Source organism: Lynx rufus, unplaced genomic scaffold (genome assembly GCF_022079265.1).
Source record: "Lynx rufus isolate CCGP_SWC_20201006 ecotype Redwood Valley unplaced genomic scaffold, mLynRuf1.p SCAF_7, whole genome shotgun sequence".
Taxonomy (NCBI): domain Eukaryota; kingdom Metazoa; phylum Chordata; class Mammalia; order Carnivora; family Felidae; genus Lynx; species Lynx rufus.
In genome coordinates, this window is record NW_025814889.1 from 76,916,015 (window position 1) to 76,939,786 (window position 23,772).

Sequence of the window (23,772 nt, forward strand, 5' to 3'; positions counted from 1 at the left end):
GAGGGTTGAAGCACTTTTAATCACACAAGAGTAAACAACAGTATAAACCCTTAGCGGCTCGCCCAGTGGCTATGGTCCTCTTCCAGCCCTCAGCTCACCCTCCCCCACTCCCGCTCCCTGCGTACCATTGAGTGAAGTGCAGGGCGTCAGCAGGACCCTGTCACTACCAGGTGGTAGGAAGGGAATCTAGCTAGGGGCCACAAAAACCCTGATCATCCATCCATGGTTATCTGTTTCTGTACAACTTCGTGTGACTTTTCGAGCTCCGAGGAGTAACAGTGCAGAAACCTGGAGCTGAACTCTGCTGTTCCATTCAGATGGCCATAGCTTCAAAAGCCATGGACAACAAGGGAAGGGACAGTCCAGAGCCAGCATTACTCAAGATGCAGCCAAATCTGGGATTGAGGTGGGTTCAAAGGGGGCACAAGGCCTACCGGCCCCAGTCTAGTATTGTGCCCCAACCCAGGAAATGAAACTCGTGCATATGCACACATGCACATGCACACACACATACACATGCAGACAAACACACACACACCCACACACACACCCACAAAGCAAATAACATTACCGAAAGAACCGGAGGCTATTAAATACAAAATGGCAGAGTTGGTTTTTTTTTTTTTTTAAGTGAAAATATTTGCTCTTTTGATTCTCCTCAGTGCCCTGCAGAGCCCCTAGTCACAAGAGTGTAGGTGGGGAGGCCTGAGAGGAGCAGGTTGCCAGTGGCCCTACAAGTCCATGTGTGCTCTAGTCCCCACACCAACCACCTTACTCTTCAGCCCAGTAGCTGCTTCCCATGTGACCATTCACCCGATTGGCGCCATTGCTGGAGCTGCTGCCACAGGGGCTTTTTGAGTTGGTGGTCGCTTCTTCTTCCTCTGAGCTGCTCTCCACATCACTGCGATCGTCCTTTGACACCTGCGTGGGACGGGGCCAGAAGTACGAAAGGTGAGGACAGAACTTGTCTGCTATTGTAAGACCACACAGCCCATGTTTGGGCACTGCTCCCACCGTGGCCCACTTTCTGGTGGCACCTGACTCAAAACACTACCTGCGCCATGGATACCATCGTGAAAAGGTATCCTCTGCCTCTTTCTCAGTTTCTCTCTCCTCATCTCTGATTCTGTTCCCTATGGAATAAGAAGCTGCGTTGGCAGTGGGGGGTGTGTGTCTCTCAGGACCAGCCGAGGGAGGTGAAATCATTCTCTGAGGCCAGGTTTAGGTCTGAGGGAAACTCCAGATGCTCTTCTCCTCCCCCACTTCAAAAAATACAAAAGGCCGATACAAACAATACAGATGGCCGTCACCATCGCTTCTATCTCGTGATGGTTGTGGCCACTGCAGTTATTCATGTTGGTTATCCTGACTGTTGCTTTATCCCCAAAGCTGATTCATAACTAGGCCTTCTTCAGTAGTTTTACTGTCTTTGGGCTTAATACCCTATGACACTATTTCTCCAATCTTGTCCGTTTTCCCTCTGGCAAGACCACTTCTGTGCAACTTTAGCATTGCCAAGATACCAGTCTGGTGAAAAGAAAAGTGGATTGGCAGTCATCAAGAGAAGAATCCCAGCCCCAATCATGTTGCTGTCTGTGAATCTTTTTTTTTTTTTTTTAATGTTTATTTTGAGAGAAAGAGCGAGTGAGCATGTGAGTGGGGGAGGGGCAGAGAGAATGGGGGAGAGAGAATCACAAGCAGGCTCCATGCTATCAGTGCAGAGAATGGGTCTGTATGGTTCTACTGTCTCCCTGGGGTCCGGGGAAGAGCCTGGCACAAAGTAGGCCCTCAAGAATATTACTGAATGATTCTTTCATTTAATCTCCCTGCTACCTTGCTAGTTGTATTTTGACACCCCCCCCACCTTTTTTTTTTTTTTTTAATGTTTATTTTTGAGTGAGCAAGCAGAGGAGGGGAGGAGAGAGGATCTGAAGCGGGCTCTGTGCTGACAGTAGAGATCCCAACGTGGGGCTTGAACTCACAGAACCATGAGATCATGACCTAAGCCAAGATCAAGAGTCAGACGCTTAACCGACTGAGCCACTCAGGCAGCCTGAATCTTTTTACCGCTTAACCACAGCTTTTCGGTTTTAGATTTTCAAATGAAGAGTTTGGACTGGAAAAACGTTTTCTAATCAAAACTACCCTGCATATCAAGCAAAGTCTTTTTAGTTCTTTACCATGGACCATAAAAAGTAAAGGAGAGAAATCCAGTGAGACCTGTCAGACTTCTGACTTCCAGAACTGACAGAATCAGTGTGGGTTTTTTTTTTTTTTTTTTTTTTAGTAAGCTCTGTGCCTAATGTGGGGCTTGAACTCATGCCCCTGAGATTAAGAGCCTCATGTTCTACCAACTGAACTAGCCAGGCACCCCTCAATGTGTTTTGTTAAAAAAAAAAAAAAAGTAAGGGGCGCCTTGGGTGGCTCAGTCTGTTGAGTGTCCAACTCTTGATTTTGGTTCAAGTCATGATCTCACGGTTTGTGGAATTGAGCTCCGCCGTTGGGCTCTGCACTGGCAGAGTCTGCTTGGGATTCTCTCTCTGCCCTTCCCCTGCTTGAGTGCACATGCTGTCTCTCTTTCAAAATGAATAAGCTTAAAAAAAATCCATAAAAAATAAATTTTAAAAAAAGTAAAGGAAAGAAGGGGGTGAGAAGGGAACAAAGATCTATATGCTGTTGCCAAGGAGTGGGGCACTTGCTTTGGTTAGCTCTAAGACTCTGTGATCTATTGCAGCTTTGACCTCTGAGCCCAGGCAACTGACAGATTTGAGGTAAAGGGAGGCTCAGAAAGGGGAAAAAATAAGAGTCGACTCAACTCTTGCCTCCATTTAGAAAAAACTATCTGGCAACTTGAGCTCCAGTCAACAATGGCCCCACAAGGTCAGGAGACCGGCATGCTCTGAGACAACACAGGGAGCAGGAAGGGAAGCAGGAAGGAAGAGGAACACATTCAGACAGACATGCTTTACTGAACACTAGAAGCACAGATACACTTACATGCAAGAGATGAAACTGTCCAGCTCCCACCAGGCATAGAAAAAAGGAAGGAGGTGAGAAAAGAGTGGAGAGTACAGAGTCTGGGTCTAATCCTTCCTGGATAGGTCACCTGGTCAGGAAAGAAAAGCAGGGGAGAAGAGAGATGTCCAGTAGCTACAGCAAGATGCATAGGCACACTGAGCAAGTTCTGAAACCAGTTGCAGCCATAAGGAACAGGGACACAAGAAATCATATATGCCTGGGTTACATTACATTCCATCCCTTTGTCCTAGAGTCAGTGTCTCCTCTAGCAGAGCCCCCCTCCCCCGCCCCCCACTACCCCTCCCAGCTTGGGCTCTGCATTTGCCGAAGGCTGAATCCTCAGCCCATGCGAAAATCCCAGCCTGACTGCTTCAGAACTTGCAAAATTCAGTTATGAGTTTCATCATTTTTACCATAAATGACATCTTTGTGTTTTTGGGCTCTTGGCATAAGATGGGTATTTGAAACCCTAAATACCAATCTCATTTAGGATCATTTCTTCATACAACAGTGGGATGAGGTCAATACTTAGTCCCATATCTTAAACATCACAGTGTGGTCATCTTGGGGTGGCTTGTGAACTACCATGCCATTCCTAGGCAATCAAACATTTCTGCTTTCATAAGTTTATAGTGTAGAGTTCTACATACAATTTCCTTTGGAAAAAAGGTTTCTGTGCTAAAAAGCCAAAATATGAAATCCACTGAAGTAGGTAAGGGGTAGGAAATGGTTAAAGCCATCTAGAAACATAACACTATTCATTATTTAACCACAGTTATTGTAAGGGACAGAAAGAAGGCAGATCTTTCCTCCTGTATCTTTTTTCTTTTTTCTCCAGTAATCTCTGTACCTAAGGTGGGGCTCAAACTCATAACCCAGAGATCAAGAGTTGCATGCTCTACTGACTAAGCCAGCCAGGCACCCCTCTTAGTGATATCTTAAAAGGCTAAACACTTATAGAAAAGGAGTCCTCTGGAGTCCTAAGCTTTTTTGCTGGGTCTGCTTGAGTAGCTGGGGCTCACTAGGCTAGAGAAGTCTACTGAGTAATATCTATCTTCCTACCCAGCCCCAAAGAAAGAAGCCATCTTTCCTCCTCACCTTTCCTCGGATCAAAGCTTTAAAAGCAATTCGCACAATTAGGTAGGACCAGATGACATGCAGAACCTGTAGGATCAGGAGAAGGCCATTGAAGAGCCACCAGGAGGGATAAGGCCCGATCATCTCCCAACTCTCAAAGAAAGTCGTGTTCAGAATCCTAGAAGAAGTAGGCCAATGGTGAGATTCTAGAGTTAAAGCCAAGTAGACAGCAATGAAGTGGAGTTCCCTGGGAAGCAGAACCCAGTATGTTTTCTCCCTATACATTGTAACAGTTGAAATTCTAGGGATATTCATTAACACTGAGAAAATAAAGAAAGGGGGCCTATGAAATTTTCTATCTTTAGGGGCAGGGAAAGATATGTGAATCTCAGAAATTGGTGGATTAAGTCACATTTAATCGTTTCAAATACGCAGAGTTTCACAAAATTGGAGCAGCAATTTTAATCATAATCCTAGTCATTACTCAGATCCTCAGGCACATACAGGACAGGTGGTGGCTGATTCGCTCAGACTAAGCAAAATCTCCAACCTGCAGTCACTGACTCTGTACCATCAAGTAGGGAGTGTACAAGTGAGAGTGGTGTGTGTGTTGGTTAGGGTGGGGTAGAAGGTATAAGAGCAGGAAAACAAGAAGAGCCTGAGAATTTTATAATCAGCGCAAAAGAAGGCAAAGGAATTACTTAGGCATAAAGTGAGGGCTGTCCCTCAGACAGGAGTCAGGAAAGCCACAGCCAAGTGAGTTGGATGTTCTTAGTCTGGATTACACCTCCCTAGGAATACTGTGGGAGGGTCCTGTGAGTCCACAAAGGGTCAGGTTAAGCCAAGGATAAAGCAGGGCAATAGGGTTTTTGGTGGCCTATTTCCTAAATTGGCAAAAGGTATCATTAGCTACATACTGACCACAGCTCCATGACCCTAACACTCACCAGAATGGGTAGATTCCTAGACGAGTGACCACAAAAACAGCACTGAAGATCACAAAAAGGGTGTCACAGAGACGCTGGTATTTGGCATAATTGGCCAGTTTGGCTGCCTGGAGAAAGGAAAATAAGAATTGAGTTGAGAGAAAGCCGGTTCTCAAATAGGAAGAAAAGGAGAGAAAGAGAGGAATAATGAGGAAAAAGGAGTTGGCTGGGGGGGGGGGGGGGGGGGTCTCACCTCCAGCAAGAAGTCTGAGACATCATGTAAACACATGACCAGAGTTCCCACCCGAACCATGTTGTTGATATAGGAGAAGGTGATGAGCCCAATGGTGGCCAAGTGATGCATAAACATGATCAGGAAGTCCTAGCAAGGAATGGAAATAGAAGGGGCAGGTAAAGGCAAGGCCATAGAGATATCAGCCAACCCAATGCCCTGCATGTTCTCTGAGGATCTTCTCCCACCGCTTAGAGGTTCCATTTTGTCTAAACTCTCCCATATGGAGCACCCCTACCGTTTGACCCAAAACTCTACACCAGTGACTGACCCATAATCTATGTTAATATAGTTCAAAGCACAGAAAATAACAGTTTTCTTTGGAAGTTGTGGAATATGTAGACCATGTATGCTGAGTTGACACTTGGAAATAATTTCCTAGGTGGTAGTCAGACCTACAAGCCATAGATAATCTGTGAGTTTCTAAGACTGTTTTGATGAAAGATATTTCAAAAAAAGAGACCTAACAGAAAGGAGAGGTTTATGGAAGGGCAAAGCTAACCTCTTCAAAAAAGTTTCAGAGAAATGCTAAACAATCCATTTTAACTGTAAGCACTTTCTGCTTTCAGATTTAAAGCTCTAATTTCCTCTTGGGTTCAAATGCCAAGGTCAGACTCAGAAATCTCTAAATACCTGTTATCAGACATGTCTAATAAATACTTCTCAGCCCACTGAGGGACAGAGAATGGGAGAAGACAGGTGAATTTGGGTGAGAGAAACAAGGATGAAAAGTCTGTGCTCTCCACATAGATATAGTGGTATGTTATAGTTCTTGAGTTGGGGGCGGGTTCATAAGTATACATTCTAGTATGTTTTAAAACCCACATATAGGGGCGCCTGGGCGGCTCAGTCGGCTAAGCGTCGGACTTCAGCTCAGGTCATGATCTCACAGTTCGTGAGTTCAAGCTCCACGTCAAGCTCTGTGGTGACAGCTTAGAGCCTGGAGCCCGCTTCGGATTCTGTCTCTCTCTCTCACTCTCTCTGCCCCTCCCCGGCTCATGCTCTGTCTCTCTCTGTCTCAAAAATAAATAAAAACATTTAAAAAAAATAAAAAATAAAAAATAAAACCCACATATATATTACAAATCTTTTTATATGTGTTATGTTTTAAAATAAAATTTTAATAAGGGGACCTGTGTCTCCTGACCATAGGAGAGTGCAAGACATTTGAATTGAGTATCAAGCTTCTAGATTACACAACTAATAACCCAGATTAGTTTTAATACATTCCCATAAATGCTAATTCTGCTCTTCCTCACCAAAGATAACCATGAGATAGTGACAAATTAAAGTCAGAGCTGCTGGAACCACATTACTTCAGGTGCATACCAATAAAGTAAAGATTCTGCCCTTTCTGTCCACTTATAAAAAACTTAAGTCATTCCCAACTTTGTCACTATATGGGCAAGTCAACTCACTTCTCTGAATCTTTGTTTCCTAAACAACAGCAAGAAAATGGTAAATGAAATCATCTAAAACCCTTTCCAGTTGACATTCTTTAAGTAAGTGGGGTCACCAAGAAGGGAGAACAGAGAGAGAGAGAGAATGAGGGCTCTACAGCAAAACAAAAGCCACATCTAGCTATTCTGGAGGCCGGCCTTTTCCTGGATCAGGCCTTGCTATCCCTTAGTTCTGACTAGTTTCCAAAGCTCTATTCATGTAAGAACCTTAGAGAAAAATAAGGAAAAGGATATGCTTTTTAGCTGGTTAACTTTTTATCCTGGGCTGCCCTAACGCCTCAAATATACTTACTTCGTCATTAGTCAAGTCTCATTTCTGAGAAGGTTACAAAAAGCTAATAGTCCCATCAAGCCTACTTTTTCCCTCTTTTGTGGTCCCAATCAGGGTAGAGAATCCACAAGGGCAGTGATGGTGGCTGCTAGAAAGGAGGATGCAGTATGTTAGAGTTGAGGGAGACAATGTCCTTACCTTTCGTTTAATGTCTATAAACTGAGAAAACATGAGAGACCAATAGAAGGCCAATTCCATGATATAATAGTAATAAAGCCCACTTGTGAGAGGCTGAAAGAGAGAAAGAAGTAGTTAGAATACCAGCTAGTCAAAAATTCATTCCATCTCCGCAACTTTCTCCGTCTTGGAGGACCAATACCCAAAATTATTAGACACCCTTCCGCCCCACCGTGTTGCAAGATCTGTAACAGCTAACAGATTTGGGATAGGTATGGAGACTTAAACCTCTTCCCTCTGCCCCTCCACATACACATTTTCTACTCGCATCTTTAGAGATAAGGTTAACACATACTATAGCACAATCAAATCAGTGTATCTAGAATTCTGGACAATTAGTGCTTTTCAGGGGATTTAATATACTCAGGTCTTTTCTTCCACCCTGTTACAGCCCCTCGACATTTTTCTAGAATAGATTAGAACCAAGATGCTTTTAAGGAGACTCCAAGTTACCCTTGATTCAAAAAGGACACCTGAGCCAGAAAGCATCTCATCAAGTGCCAGGAAGCTGCTTTTCTTTTGGGCCCAATTAGGGTGAATATAACGGGGAATCTGGAAAAGATCACTGGATTTCACAGCTATGGGAGGCCCAGAAATAGATACCCTAAATACATGAGTCAAAGAGACTCAGCCCCTAATCCCTCAAGAAAACCAAGAAAACATGCCATCTGCCCTGGGACTGTCCTGCCCACCCTACCTTACACACACACGAGGCCCCTGCCTTGAAAGGGCTCAGACTGTACCTGATACGGATAGCTATGCCAGCACTGTCGGATGTCCCAGAACCAAGGTGACTAAAAGGAAAGAGATAATCCAAGTCAGCCTTTAGGATTCAACCCTGGTTTACCAAATAATCCCTTTCTCTCTCTGCTAGGAGCAAAAGAGAAATGGGGAAGAAAAAGGAATCCCCCTCTTGACAGAATTTAGGGGGTCCTTAAAAGGTCAATAAATGGTTAGGTTTTTGTTCTAGAGCAAGAAAAGTGTTATTACAAATAGGAAAGCCATGCTTTGAAATAAATAAGAGCAGGGAGAGCTCTAGGATAGTTTTTAAAAACCTCAACACCTAGGATATAGGAACTAGGGATGCAGGAAGACCGTGATTCCATTCGACAACCAAGAGAGAGATCTGCATGCCAAAGATTTAAATCAAAAATAATTATCTCTAATGGAGTTTCAATGTCCTTTAAGGAAATTTGTCCATTTCATCTAAGTTGTTGAATTTTTTACTATTTGATTGTTCATAATATTGTGTTACTATACTTTCGATGTCTACAGGATCTATCGTTACAGCCCCCCCGCCCTTTTCTCTCTGACACTGATGATTTGTTTCTTTTTATCTAGGGGTTTACCAATTTTAATGAAACCTTTCAAAGAACCAACTCATGGCTTTGTCTATTGCCTATGTCATTAGTTTTTTTTACTGTTTTTAATTATTATTTCTTTCCTTTAACTTACTTTGGCATTACTTTGCTCTTCTTTCTCCAGATCTTAAAGTAGAAACTTGTATTATTGACTTTAAAGCTTTCTTCTTTTCTAACATAAACATATAAAGTTATAAATTTCCCTTTAAGCATGCTTTAGGGGCATCTCCTAAGTTCTGGTATGTTGGATTTTCAGCATCATTTCAATTAAGTATTTTCTAATTTCCCTTGTGATTTCTTCTTTGATCCATGGGTCATTTAGAAGAGTTTCACTTCCAAATATTTTCTAGATATCTTATTATTATTGATTTTTAATTTAATTTCATTATGATCACAGAACATATTTTGTAAGATTTCAGGGGCCCCTAGGTGGCTCAGTCAGTTAAGCAACTGACTTCAGCTCAGGTCATGATCTAACGGTTCGTAGGTTTGAGCCCTGCATCGGGCTCTGTGCTGACAGCTCCGGATCCTGTGTCTCCCTCTCTCCCTCTCTCTGCCCCTCCCCCACTCACGTTCTGTCTCTGTCTCTCAAAAATGAATAAACATCAAACAATTTTTTATAAGATTTTTTTTAAAAAGTCACCAACCGTGGTGTATATTTATCTGTTCCCTTCCTTCAGTTCTGCTTTTTACTTAATGTATTTTGAAGTCTTAATTATAACATTTAGAGGAAAATAGTACAGTACAGTGGAAAAAACAACATGGACTCAGGAATCAAAAAGCCTGAAATTCTTCTGACAATTAACTGAAAAGCAGGAATAATACCTGTTTTGTCCACTTTAAAGGTTTACTGATTCCTACAGTAACCTAACCCTGATTTCTACAACTGTCTCCTTGGAAGAACAAGATCTTTGTCAAATGCTTTGTAAACCATCACAGACTTTGTAAACCAGCATCAGATTAAATCACATCTGATTTAATCAATACTATTACTATTTGTGTACTATGCTATTACTATTACAATTATCTCCCCTAAATAAAGGGAGAAACAGTAAAGTTATGAAATCAGATGCCAGACAGACAACAATCTATTTGGCATATAAACCTGGGCTGTAGGCATTACAGAAAAAAATAAAAGGGCAGGGAGGAAATAAAGATCTAATGGTATCACACAACTCTTATCTCTAGAGATGTAGGCATGATTAGAACCCAACAGAGGACCAGAGAGAGTTTAGACTTACCGACCAGAGAAATCTAATTCCATAGCAGAATATACATAAATAAAAAGTGAATCTCCACCTGGGTGGGCAAAGAATAGAGGTTAGATGAATATTCACTCAAAAGAAAGTTTTTGAGGCTAAGGAGGTCAGGATAGCAGATTTGGGGACAACACAATTATGGGTAAGAAATAAGATCCCAGAGCGGCACCTGGCTGGCTCAGCCAGTAAAGCATGTGACTCTTGATCATGGGAGTCATAAGTTTGAGCCCCAGGTTGAACAAAGAGTTTACTTAAAAATATATACATAAATAACATCTTCAAAAAAAAAAAAAAAAAAGAAAAAAAGGATAAAGTTCCCAGTACGGGGACAAATATCGTTACCTAAAAAGCCGAAATGATAGACATCTTCCAGCTTTGTTTAAAATAGATTCCCACCAGTGTATACTGGTTATAATCAACTTTTCTTCCATATCAGACTCCCTAATGATAGTGCCTAATATTTTCTTTGCATGACAATGATCAATTGCGTTCTGTGTACAGGGGATAATTAGTAAAAACCCAGTGAAATGAAGTACAGTATGTCCAGGAAAGGATACTTCCTACCAAAATGTCAATTTACCGCAAGCCGGTACTATCTCTACCAAGGTGTACAAGTGTGTGACTATCTACCTATATAAGTGCAGTTATAGGAATTCACTCCCAATCTATTTGAGAAGGAAGAACAAAATCAAACTACAACATGTAGCTTAATGGCGGCATGTTCAAGACACTAAGGGCGACCGGTCTTCCAGTTCTCTTCTTTCCTGCCTACGATAAATTGAGTCAGCCCTCTACATTCATTGACTATTGTCCTATCAAAAGAAAACCTCAGTCCAGTCATACCCCACCCTTCTCACTCCCCACCTCCATATGCACACCTACATGCTCTCACAGAACTTAGTGAGCGTTGGGGGCTTGTCCTGATTCCTCCGATGACGAAACCAGCATTGGATTTTTCGGACATCCCAATCCAGTTGTTTTGACAGGCCCTCTAGCCTTTTCTCATCAGGATACTGTGGATGCATGACCAGAGTCAGAACGTCCCTTTCTCTTCAACCCTCTCATTAAATCCCCCTGACTAGCTGAGTGGCAAAAAGGGGGGATATATAACTACAACGGTTTAAGGGATGTTTATCCTTCTAGGTTTCACCCCCACACTCATTTTTAGTAAGAAGTCCTATTTCACATATCAAAGATCTTTGCCTTTAGCAAAGCTTTATTAGCTTTCCTTTAGAATCCTTGTTTGGTCTTCTCTCTCCAGCCCAAGCTGAATAAAAAAAGCTATTAAAAACCCAAACTGCAGGGGCGCCTGGGTGGCGCAGTCGGTTAAGCGTCCGACTTCAGCCAGGTCACGATCTCGCGGTCTGTGGGTTCGAGCCCCGCGTCGGGCTCTGGGCTGATGGCTCAGAGCCTGGAGCCTGTTTCCGATTCTGTGTCTCCCTCTCTCTCTGCCCCTCCCCGTTCATGCTCTGTCTCTCTCTGTCCCAAAAATAAAAATAAAAAAAAACGTTGAAAAAAAAAATCCTATAAAAAAAACCCAAACTGCAGGGGCACCTGGGTGACTCAGTTGGTTAAGTCTCCGACTCTTGGTTTCAGCTTAAGTCATGATCTCACAGTTTGTGAGTTCAGCCCCACGTCAGGGTCCACACTGTGCAGAGCCTGCTTGGGATTCTCTCTCCCTCTCTCTGCCCCTCCCCTGCTTGTGCTCTTTCTCAAGATAAATAAACAAACTTAAAAAAAAAAAAACAAATAAACTACAAAGGCTATTGGTACCATCCCTATCTGGATTATGCAACTAGATAATGACAGAAACTGGAGCAGGGAAAAACAAAATCAAAATACGATGTGTGTCTGGAGAAGGTGGGGTTGTGGTTACTAGGTCTAAAATCCAAATGTATGTAAACTTATTTAAGGGATCCTGACCCAAAGGTATTTCCCTGAGGGGATAAAGTTCTCCTTATAGTTATATAGACTACCGAAATGTGAAAAATCATCCCATCCTATCCCTATCCTTGGAGATACTTGCTCTCTACCGCCCCCTGCCCTATGGGGTAACCTCTCACATGAATCTTCCTCTCTTTCTTTGCCGACTTACCTTGGTAATAGATACGAACACCTTTTCAAGGATGGCATTGGGTTGGGCCTGATAAGGACCACTGTCCTGGATGCCAACACGGAGTGCACAGGGTTTAGCAATAAACCTGTAAGGATAAAAATCCAAAGCCAATTTTAAATATGGTTTGCTAAGCATGAAAGAAAAAATCCTGATTAGGGGCTGATGGAAGGCAAAGGGAAAAAACTGGGCTGGGAACCAGGACTTTTTAATTTATTCCTAGATTCTGCCACTGACTTACTTGCAAAGTGACCTGTTTAAGAAATATTAGAACATAAGCTCTCTTTCCATTTTTTTTCCTGGCTTCTCTTATCACATCTTGAGCTGTAGAGTCAGAAAGACCTAGGTCAGACCTATCATTTTATCTACTAGTCTTCCATTTATTGCCTGTAGGAAGGAACTGCAGCAGTTTACTTAATCTCTATAAGTCTGTTTTTTCATCTAGAAGATGAAGATAGTATCAACATCCTTGCTACTCAAAATAAGACCAAAACATTATTGGTTTTTCCTGGAAACCTTTTGGAAATGCAGAATCTCAAACCCCATCCCAAACCTGCAAAATCAGAACCTGCATTAACAAGATCCCCAGGTGATTCCTATGCCCATTAAAATTAGAAGCGCTGGTCTACTTTACAAGAATCCTGTAACTATTCAATGAGATAACATATATGAAGACCATGGCACAAAGGAAATGCTTAATAAATGGTAGTTTCCCTCACATCAAAAAATCAAGAAGATCTTAACTGGAGGGCAAAGTAGAACTGAGACTGAGCTCTTCCTAAATACAAATATCCTGGGTCTTGGTCACCTTCCTGCCTAAATAAAAAATTATGGAAATACTTAGAACTTTAGTAGCCTGGAAGAAAGGAAATTAGGAAGGATGAGAAATAAATTACCTATTAGTACTCAATTCTATTCCCAAATCTACCATTAATAAGTCATATAAACTTAAGTCACTTAACTTTTGGGTCTTGGTTTTATCATCTAGAAGAAGTAATGACATGATATCTAAGATTTTTTTTCTTTTTTTTTAAGTTTATTTTGAGAGAGAGAGAGAGAGAGAGAGAGCGAGCATGAGTGGGAGAGGAGCAGAGAATCCCATGCAGGCTCCATGTTGTTAGATTGGAACGTGACTCTGGGCTGGATCCCACAAACAGAGAGATCATGACCTCAGCCTAAATCGAGTTGGACACTTAACCGACTGAGCCACCCAGGCGCCCTTAAGATTTTTTCCCAAATCTAGTATTCCATGGTGTTATCATTAACTGTAATTAATTTCTAACTTGTAGACCTTTGAAAAATAAGGAACTATTCTTTGGTTCTTCAAAAAAACTCCCTCTAGGGGCGCCTGGGTGACTCAGTCCGTTAAGCGTCCAACTTCGGCTCAGGTCATGATCTCACAGTCCGTGAGTTTGAGCCCCGCGTCGGGCTCTGTGCTGACAGCTCGGAGCCTGGAGCCTGCTTGGGATTCTGTGTCTCCCTCTCTCTCTGCCCCTCCCCTGCTCCTGCTCTGTCTCAAAAATAAAAAAAACATTAAAAAAAAAAATTTAAAGGAAGATCCCTCTTAGGGCACAGGGCTGGCTCAGTCCATTTAGCATGCGGCTGTTGATCTCAAGGTCGTGAGTTCAAGCCCCACATTGGGCATAGAGTTTACTTAAAAGAAAAAAATTCTTTAAAAAAAAAAGATCTCTCTCTTCCACATCCATAAATTTCTGTGAGCATTAGCTCTAGGAAAAGCTCTACATAGTCATTTTCAGAATAAGTCAAAACCAGTTTTAGTTCTCTTAGCATCTTAAGGAGTCCCAAGATGAAATTGTGACTGGGAGGCATAAGATCGAGTGCTCTTGACCTATTTCTTGGTCTGCATTTGAATCCAGAATTTATCTCTAAGGGAGGAACTGAGAATAAGAAACTTTATTATCTTCCTCTGTGAAAACTTCTTCTACCCTTATCACGAAAGTTCCTGGAGCCATGGAGAAATATTTATTCACAGCACAAAGTTAACCACCTCTGTAACCTATTCTCTCCTCTTTGACACAGGTGGTACAAAAGTTTCATCCAAAGGCCAACACTATTAGATACTTTATATTTCCTGGTATATTATTCTGTGTACAAATATTTTAGCACCCCACTCATGTTTAAACTCCTTATGAACACAGTATACAGGGAATGCTGTTTTTATATTTACCAAGATTCTGTGTCTGTGCTCAGCAATTAACAAGTGACAGGTCTCTCAAATCCTACCCTTGCTCCATTGGAACTCAGTTTGGACCCAGGACTGATCAGCATCCAGAGGAGTAACTAAGTCAGTCATTCTTTGCTTTTCAGTTGGTGCTACAGGAGAGAGAAAAGCACTGAATTATCTCTGTATCCTCTCATCTACATTAACTGTATGAAGAAGTAGACCCAATAACAAAAACAGCTTTTCCAATTCCTACTCTTACTCCCTGATCCAGAGCTCTTCAGTCCAGAAGCAGTCAGGTGATCAAAGGCCCTGGAGTTAGATTTTGCCAGCTAAGAGATTCTGTGAAAGTTACTCATCTATAGAATGGAGATAATGTCTACCTCACAGGGTTATTTTAAAAATGAAATGACATGATCCATGCCTAACCCAGTACCTGATATTTAGTAAACACTCATTAAAAGGCAGCTATTTATTATTGTTGTTGTTCTTAATATTATTATTAAAAGCAGCTATTATTATTTTTACTAGAAACAGTTCAGTCTTGGTTCTCCTTGATGGTATCTCTGGAAGAAGCCAAGAAGTGCAAGAAATCTTCTTTCATACGACAGAGATAGGTTTGTACCCTGCTTACCTGGGTGAAGCCAAGATCATTTTTTTATTATCTAGACCTTGGAGTGAACTTAACATCCTAGAGTCGGAATTAGCTCATATCCTGACCTCATTAGTTCACAGAGTGCAATGAAAGACAAAATTACTAGCATGCAGTCAGTTACAGTTAGACAAATACAGACCCTAAGAGGAACGCCTGGGTGGCTCATTTGGTTAAGTGTCTTGATTTTGGCTCAGGTCATGATCTCATGGTTCATGAGACTGAGCCCCATGTGGGGCTCTGCAGTGACAGCACAAAGCCTGCTTGGGATTCTCTCACTCCCTCTCTCTTTGCCCCTCCCCATTCATACTCTCTCTCTCTCTCTCCTCTCAAAATAAATAAATAAACTTTAAAAAAAAAAACAAAAAACAGACCCTAAGAAAATTTATCTATCTGGCAAATATTTATGGGGCACCTATTTTGTGCTATAGCATGAAGCATAAAACATAAATAAGCATAAAACATAACTAAGTTTGAAAAATAATTTTTTCCGTGATAAAAATTAAATACATAGATTTATGTACTTAATGAAATCACCTTAATGAAGAAAGTGAAATTAGGTATTCATCCTTTTTGTTAGATAGGCATTTACCGAACTGTACAGATTCCTAGGGTCTCAGAGACTGTTTCAGGAGGTCTACACGGTCAAAACTACTCTCATAATAATTCTATAACTTCATAATAATTCTTGTCTCTCTCACTCTCTCATGAGTGTGCGGTGGAATTTTCCATGGGTTACATGACATTGCAATAGACTGAATGCAGGAGCTGACATGAGAATACAGGTGCCAAATACTAAAGAGTGTTAAAAAAAAATGTAAAATAATGCGATTCTTCTCACATTTTATTTTGTTTTGGAAAATAGTTATTTTTCATGAAACATTAGTTGTATTACCAATATGATCAATTTATTGTCATCTGTAAATGAATTAATAGAATATATATCTTTAAAATTCCATTTTAACTTCTAAAACAGTACATGTTGATAGATATTATCCATGTAAACATAAATTTATGTTTGGGGTCCTTAATAATTTTTAAGAATGTAAAAATTTTTAAGAGTGTAAAAGATTCCTGACATCATAGTTTGAAACTGCTGTTGATGACAGTGAGAAATCAAATTTATCTCGTGATTTTCTGTCCTCTACAGGATCAATTTGTTGCCCAAGTTTTAAAATAATTTAAAAAAAATTTTTTTTAGTGTTTATTTTTGAGAGGGAGAGAGCATGAGCAGGGGAGGGGCAGAGAAAGAGGTGGATACAGAATCTGAAGCAGGCTCCAGGCTCTGAACCGTCAGCACAGAGCCTGACACGGGACTCGAACTCACGAACCGTGAGATCATGACCTGAGCCAGAGCTGGACGCTTAGCTAAGCCACCCAGGTGCCCCTAAAATAATTTTTTTTAAGTTTTTTTTTTTTAATGTTTATTTTTGAGACAGAGACAGAGCTTGAGCGGGGGAGGGGCACAGAGAGAGGGAGAGACAGCCTAGGCGTCCGACTTCGGCTCAGGTCATGATCTCACAGTCCGTGAGTTCGAGCCCCGCATCAGGCTCTGTGCTGACAGCTCAGAGCCTAAAGCCTGCTTCGGATTCTGTCTGTCTCTCCCTCTCTCTGTGCCCCTCCCCCGCTCAAGCTCTGTCTCTGTCTCAAAAATAAATAAAAACATTAAAAAAATTTTTTTAAATAATTTTTTAAAGTATTTATTTATTTTTGGGAAAGCACAAGCAGAGGATGGGCACAGAGAGGGAGACAGAGGATCTGAAGTGGGCTCTGCACTAAGAGGCTGACAGCAGCAAACCCGATGTGGGACTCGAACTCATGAACCAGGAGATCATGACCTGAGCAGAAGTCAGACACTCACCGATTGAGCCACCCAAGCACCCCTAAACTAATTTGAAAGACCAGACTTCCCTTAGCCTGCAGGTCTAAATAAGGAGGCATTTAGTGCCCTATACTGAATGGTAAGCTGCTCCTTTCCACCTGCCACTCCAGGAACATGAGTCTAGTGACCCAAACTGTTATGTTTTGTAGACATCATTTCATTCTGCCTTTTTCTGCCCTCCAGATACATGGCAGCAGCTGACTAAGGCCTGGGCTAATGAAGGCGAAATTACTTATTACTTTGCTTTTTACCAAAGACAGGAGCTATACTAACAACTCTATCTTTGCGATTCACCGCAACATCATTAATGGATATGGACTATACACAAATATGTTTCACAGTATAGATTAAGCTTTTCAACTAGTGTATCATGGCAAGTAATGTATTTGGGCTACGTTGATGCTGAGATACTGCTCCTAGCTCTCAAGGGTGGTCCACGGAGCCTATGGTAACCAGGAAACCTTAGTCTGTAGCCTTTGGCCTCATATACCCTACTGCGCAATACATGAATTATTTTCTATGTGTGCAGCAACATGATTAGGTTGGGAAGCAGTGGCTTAGATCAATTTCTGGAAAGATAAAGTGTCAAAATTTATATATAAAAAAGAAAAATAACCATCAAAGAAACCAAAATAGGGAATGAGATGGAGTGAAAAATACAATAAAAAGAGAAAGGTCTTATACAGACTGATGAGGATGATGTATCAGTAGGTAGAGTACTGAGTAATAATTATCTGACCCTGAATGCTCCCTGCCCCCCCCCCCACACAAATGGGAGAGATGAGAACTGAGATATTTAAATAAAGATTCTTAGGTCCGGATAAAGCCTGTTTAGAAAATGTAATCCTTAGGTACACAAGCAGCATTTGAAAACCCTCCCCCAAGACATATATATACAAGAGGCAAAATGACAAAACAGATTCCAAAAGTCCTTTCCCTTTGCAACTGAATTCTTAATAAACCAATCACATTAAAAATTTGAGTAGCTTCTGTTGGGTGGACAGAGGAGAAAGTACAAAAAGACATTCAGGCAGTGGGAACAGCATGTACTAAAGCAAACAGAAGAGACAAACTACTTACAGAACTATGCAATGTACAAATTCAGGGGTGGCAACAGTGGCAGGAGGAAAAACACTCTACAGATAGAGGCCAAATCACAGGTATGTTATGTTATGTTATGTTATGTTATGTTATGTTATGTTATGTTATGTTATGAGTGAACTTTATCCTATAGTTGATGGAGAGGCACTGGAAGGCTTTAGGCCAGGAGAAGAGCTAGATTTGTATATTAATAAAGGAGCATCACCAGTTAAAGGCTACTGTAAAAACTCCATGCTTTAAGTGATAAAGCACTGAACTAAGGCTATAGAAATGAAAACGAAAGGACGGATTCAAGAGCTGCTGAGGAGGTAAAATTAATAGCACTTGGTAACAGAATAGATGTAAGAGGCAAAAGCAGAGTCCAGCCTTCCTTATTTCTGACTTGGGAAACTAAGTTGATTATGGTGTCTCAACCAAGTAGAGCATAAGATAAAGCAAATTTGGGAATGATAGATGAATTGTGTTAGGCTGAATTTGAAGTGCTCATAGGACACTGAAATGGAACTGTCTAGTAGGCAAAGAGGCTTAAGACACACACACACACCTGAGAAAGAAAAAAGAGCACAAGAGAATGAGAATATAGGTGGTAGCTAAAATTGTGGGGGTGGATGTGAGTGCAACAAGAAAGAAACACAAACTGAGGCTCCTGGGTGGCTTCGTTGATTGCTTAATCCAACTCTTAATCTCAGCTCAGGTCTTGATCTCAGGATAGTGAGTTCAAGCCCCGTGTTGGGCTCCATGCTGGATGTGGAGCCTACTTAAAAAAGAAAGAAAGGAACACAAATTGAGAAGAAAACCAAGGTCAACATCCTGGGAAATACTAATATAAAAGGTGAATTTAGAGGGCAGGAAGACCAGAGGGAGAGTTGTATCAAATGAGGCAGAGATCAAGTAAGACCAGGATTTCAGTATCCACTGGATTTAGCAATTTGGAGATCTGTGGTAACCTTCACCAAAGAAATTTCAGTAAAACAGAAAATCTAGAGACAGCAGTGAGTTGCATCAGTGAAAGATATAAGGAGGAGGAAGAAAGAAATGGAAATAGCTAAGATTCTTAAGAATCTTGACTAAGAAGAGAAGGGAATGCCTTCAACATCCTGCATCAGAATCATACTTCTCCAACTCCCACTCATTCCTCAGTCTTCGTCTCTCTCTCATCTCGTTTCTGTCCCTACACTCCATTGACACTGCTCTTGCCAAAAATGATCTCCTTATTGTGAAATCAAATGGATGCTTTTCAGTCCTGTATCCTACCTGACCACTCCACGTTATTCCACATTACTGACCATGCCCTCCCTCTTGAAATGTACTTTTTCTTAGCTTCCTTACTTGCCATACTCCTCCTACTTTTCTCCCTCCATCTCTCTGGCAACAGAAGTAGACTGCTTGGTATGCATTGCTAGTTGAGTCACTTGGACATGCTACTTAACTTTCTCTGTGCTCCCGTTTTCTCATCTACAAAATGAGGATAACTGTAATTATCTACCTACTTCATAAAGTTACTATGAGGACTCAATGTTTAGCACTTAGAATAGTGCCTGGGGGGCGCCTGGGTGGCTCAGTCGGTTGAGCCGCTGACTTCGGCTCAAGTCATGATCTCACGGTCCGTGAGTTCGAGCCCCGCGTTGGGCTCTGTGCTGACAACTCAGAGCCTGGAGCCTGTTTCGGATTCTGTGTCTCCCTCTCTCTGACCCTCCCCTGTTCATGCTCTGTCTCTCTCCCTGTCTCAAAAATAAATAAAATGTTAAAAAAAAAAAAAGAATAGTGCCTGGGACAAAGTAAGTACTTATTAAATGCTTACTACAGATATTATCAAATACTATAGGGTTGTCATACCTCTTTTCTCCTTTTGGGTTTTTTTCCCCCCACTCTGCTTTTTCCTAAAATATGCTGTTTCCTCAGAGTCCTATGCAGGTTCTTTTCTTACTCTACACACCCACTCTGGTTGATCTCATTCAATTATAGCAGAGGGTCTCAAAGTATGGTCTACAGACCCCCAGAAGGCCCCTAAGATACTCTCTAGAGGCCCAGAAAGTAAAAACTATTTTAATAATAATATCAAGACATCATTTGCCTTTGTTACTGTGTTGACATTTGCAACGACAGGGCAAAGCCATGGTGGATAAAACTTATGTTACCTGAGCACAAATACACCAACTGTAGTAATGGTTATTGTATTCTTCCTTGCTATGTCCTCTTAGTTTTTTTTTTTTTTTCTTTTAAGCCAGTTCACTTAAGAATGTCCGTGACGATCTCTCTGCCCCTCCCCCGTTCATGCTCTGTCTCTCTCTGTCCCAAAAATAAATAAACGTTGAAAAAAAAAATTAAAAAAAAAAAAAAAAAGGGGCGCCTGGGTGGCGCAGTCGGCTAAGCGTCCGACTTCAGCCAGGTCACGATCTCGCGGTCTGTGAGTTCGAGCCCCGCGTCAGGCTCTGGGCTGATGGCTCGGAGCCTGGAGCCTGTTTCCGATTCTGTGTCTCCCTCTCTCTCTGCCCCTCCCCCGTTCATGCTCTGTCTCTCTCTGTCCCAAAAATAAATAAACGTTGAAAAAAAAAATAAAAAAAAAAAGAAAAAAAGAATGTCCGTGACGAAACAATACAAATGATTCATTTTAACAAATCTCAGCCTTTGAGTATACTTTTAAAAAGTATTATGTGATGAAATGGGAAGTACACAGCACTTTTGCTACATAGCAAAGTATATGGTTGTCTCAAGGAAACACGCTTGTTTGACTAAGTTGTGCACTGAACTTAAATCACTTTTTCCTTGGGGCACTTGAGGGGCTCAGTTGGTTAAGCGTCTTGACTCCTGGTTTCGGCTCGGGTCATGATCTCAAGGTTCATGGGATTGAGCCCACATTGGGCTCTGTGGTGACAGCGCCGAGCCTGCTAGGGAATCAGTCAATCAATCTCTCTCTCTCTCTCTCTCTCTCTCTCTCTCTCTCTCTCTCTCCTTCCCTCTCAAAATAAATAAACATTTTTTAAAATTACATTTTTCATAGAATACAATTTTTACCTCAAAGAATGGCCAACAAACTAAGGTCATTTGGACCTGGGTATTTTCTTAAAAATGAATGAAATAAGCCTGTCATTTCAAAAAAACAAACATTGTTGCCAATGATAAAATTCAAGCTTTCAAGTGAAAATTAGAATTTTAGAGAACTTATATCCACCTTTGAACTTGAAAACTTCCCAATCGTTCAAGCTTTTATGATAAGACTAGTTCTGATGAGATTAATAGGATTCTTAAATGTTGTATAAAGAAATGTATTGACATTTGGGAGATCTATATAACTCAGTAAACCAGTATTTTTCTTTTTTTTCAATTGAAGTACTTTAATTTTATGTACAAAGAGTTAGCAGGAAGGTAGGTGTCTTGGATATCTACAGTTAATGTAGGTATCCTGGATGACCCATTCAAGGAAGCTCATTTAATCAAACTTAATGAAGCCTTTACCTTTGCATACTGACAGAAATGATGGTGGCACATAGTGAGGCTATATTTCCAGATTAGACTATGCCAGTTTGAGTAGATGTGGCAAGAATGAGAACCCTCACCGGATTTCCTCGGACGGCTCCAGTAGAGCTGCTGGTGACTCATCTTGCTCTCTGGGATGCAATGAGGCAAAATTACCAACCCATGATCTCCAGACAGACCAATGGATTTTAACATGAATGAAAAGCTCAATGATAGGGTTTCATACTCCACAATGCAACCAACCTTTAAGAAACTACTTCCTGTTGGGGTGCCTGGGTGGCTCAGTCAGTTAAGCATCCAACTCTTGATTTCCGCTCAGGTCACGATCCCAGGGTTATGGGATCTAGCTCCACGTTGGGTTCCATTGAGCATGGAGCCTGCTTAAGATTCTCTCTGCCCTTCTCCCCTGCTCACACACTCTCTCTCTCTCTCAAAAATTAAAAGAAAGGAAAGGAAAGGAAAGGAAAGGAAAGGAAAGGAAAGGAAAGGAAAGGAAAGGAAAAAAAGAAAAAGAAAATTACTATTTGTTATGTTTTGGTGTTGTATCAAAGAAAAAATACTTCCCCTTTCCAATGACACATTTGTGTGAAGCCAGCTTTTATTTATATACTTCAACTAAAACAACATATAAGAAGAGCCTGAATGCAGAAGCCAGCGAGAAGAATCCAACTATCTTCTATTAAGTCAGACAGTAAAGAGATTTCCAAAAATGTAAAATCAACGCTGTTCTCTGGATTTTTTTTTTTAGAAAATAATTACTTTTCAAAAATGCTATTCATGTAACATGGCTACTATCGTTATTTTTAATGAGATAATACATTTAAATTATACTAATACTATTCATTTATGTGCTGGTGACTCCCAAGCATACATTTTGAGTATCCCCTATACATATGCACCCATGTCAGTGTATTTTTCTGAGTAAATTTTTTTATTAAAAAAATTTGGGGGGGGCGGCGCACCTGGGTGGCTCAGTTGGTTAAGCGTCTGACTTCGGCTCAGATCATGATCTCAAGGTTCGTGAATTCCAGCCTTGTGTCAGGCTCTATGCTGAAAACTCAGAGCCTGGAACCTGCTTCGGATTTTGTGTCGTCTTCTCTCTCTGCTCCTCCCCTGCTTATGCTGTCTCCCTCTCAGAAATAAACATTAAAAAAATGTTTTTTAAAATTTTTATTTATTTGAGGGGTGCCTGGGTGGCTCAGTTGGTTAAACATCTCACTCTTGGTTTCGGCTCAGGTCATGAGCTCATGGTTCATGAGTTCAAGCCCCAGTCAGGCTCTATGCTGACCACATGCAGAGCCTGCTTGGGATTCTGTCACCCCCTCATTCTCTCCCTCTCTGCCCCTCTCCTGTTCATACTTGAGCTCTCTCTCACACTCTCAAAATAAATAAACTTAAAAAGAAATAAAATTTCATTTCTTTGATTGAGAGAGAGCGCATGTGAGTGGGGGAGAAGGGAAGGGTAGGAGGGAGGGAGGGGGAGAGAGAGAAAGAAAGGGGGAAATGGGGGGGGAGGGAGGGAGAGAGAGAGAGAGAGAGAGAGAGAGAGAGAAAATCTTAAGTAGACTCCATGCTCAGCGTGGAGCCTGACATAGGGCTTGATACCATGACTCTGGGATCACGACCTGAGGTGAAATCAAGAGTCAGTCACTCAACCGACTGAGCCAGCCCTAATTTTTTTTTTTAAGATTTTGTTTTTAAGCAATCTCCACATCCTATGTGGGGCTTGAACTCACAACCCAGAGATCAAGAGTTGCATACTCCTTCGACTGAGCCAGCCAGGCACCCTTCTGAGTAAAATGTTCAAAGGATAGGATTTGCTATCTACAAACTCATGTGCTATACACATTTGTTGTACACGTATATGTATTCTTTGCAGTTTCTTTCTTCCTTCCTTCCTTCCTCCCTCCCTCCCTCCCTCCTTTCCTTCCTTCCTTCCTTCCTTCCTTCTTTCTTTCCTTTCCTTTCCTTTCCTTTCCTTTCCTTTCCTTTCCTTTCCTTTCCTTTCCTTTCCTTTCCTTTCCTTTCTTTCGAGAGTGCAAGTGGGGGAGGAGCAGAGAATGAGGGAGAGAGAGAATCCCAAGCAGGCTCCATACTCTCAGTGTAGAGCCTGATGTGGGGCTCAAACCCACGAAACTGTGAGATCATGACTTGAGCTGAAATCAGAGTCGGATGCTTAACCAACTGAGCCACCCAAGCACCCCACGCAGTTTCTTTTGAGGACTTTTTTTTTTTTTAAAGAATAGTGTCTTCAGGGACTCTTTTTTTTTTGAGAGAGACAGCCTGAGTGGGGGACCTGTAGTGGTAGGGGGACAGAGGATCCGAAACCAGCTCTGCACTGACAGCAATGAGTGCAATGCAGGGCTTAAACTCACAAACTGTGAGATAGTGACCTAAACTAAAGTCTGACGCTTAACCGACTAAGTCATTCAGGCACCTCTCTGTCTTTTTTTTAATTTAATTC

The 23,772-nt window shown here is 41.5% G+C and overlaps 1 protein-coding gene and 1 long non-coding RNA gene across 3 annotated transcripts in view; one reads left to right on the forward strand and one right to left on the reverse strand.

Annotated features, from left to right (window-relative positions):
- The window catches only part of CERS5 (ceramide synthase 5), a 32,646-nt gene continuing 8,874 nt past the window's right edge, over positions 1-23,772 (reverse strand). Inside the window, exons 2-10 of one of the 2 annotated variants that reach the window (XM_047065662.1) lie at positions 11,997-12,102; positions 10,784-10,914; positions 9,884-9,941; positions 8,025-8,075; positions 7,243-7,335; positions 5,275-5,403; positions 5,043-5,149; positions 4,117-4,273; positions 1-921 (exon numbers count right to left, since the gene is read on the reverse strand). In XM_047065662.1, coding sequence (XP_046921618.1) covers positions 772-921; positions 4,117-4,273; positions 5,043-5,149; positions 5,275-5,403; positions 7,243-7,335; positions 8,025-8,075; positions 9,884-9,941; positions 10,784-10,914; positions 11,997-12,102 — 982 coding nt within the window. In that variant the 3' untranslated portion in view covers positions 1-771. Of the gene's footprint in view, positions 922-2,571; positions 3,107-4,116; positions 4,274-5,042; positions 5,150-5,274; positions 5,404-7,242; positions 7,336-8,024; positions 8,076-9,883; positions 9,942-10,783; positions 10,915-11,996; positions 12,103-23,772 lie in introns of those variants that run through there. The other variant, XM_047065663.1, reaches the window with a different exon arrangement.
- The window catches only part of LOC124501462 (uncharacterized), a 27,488-nt gene continuing 4,586 nt past the window's right edge, over positions 871-23,772 (forward strand). Inside the window, exon 1 of the long non-coding RNA XR_006959764.1 lies at positions 871-951. This is a non-coding gene — a long non-coding RNA (uncharacterized LOC124501462). The remainder of the gene's footprint in view (positions 952-23,772) is intronic.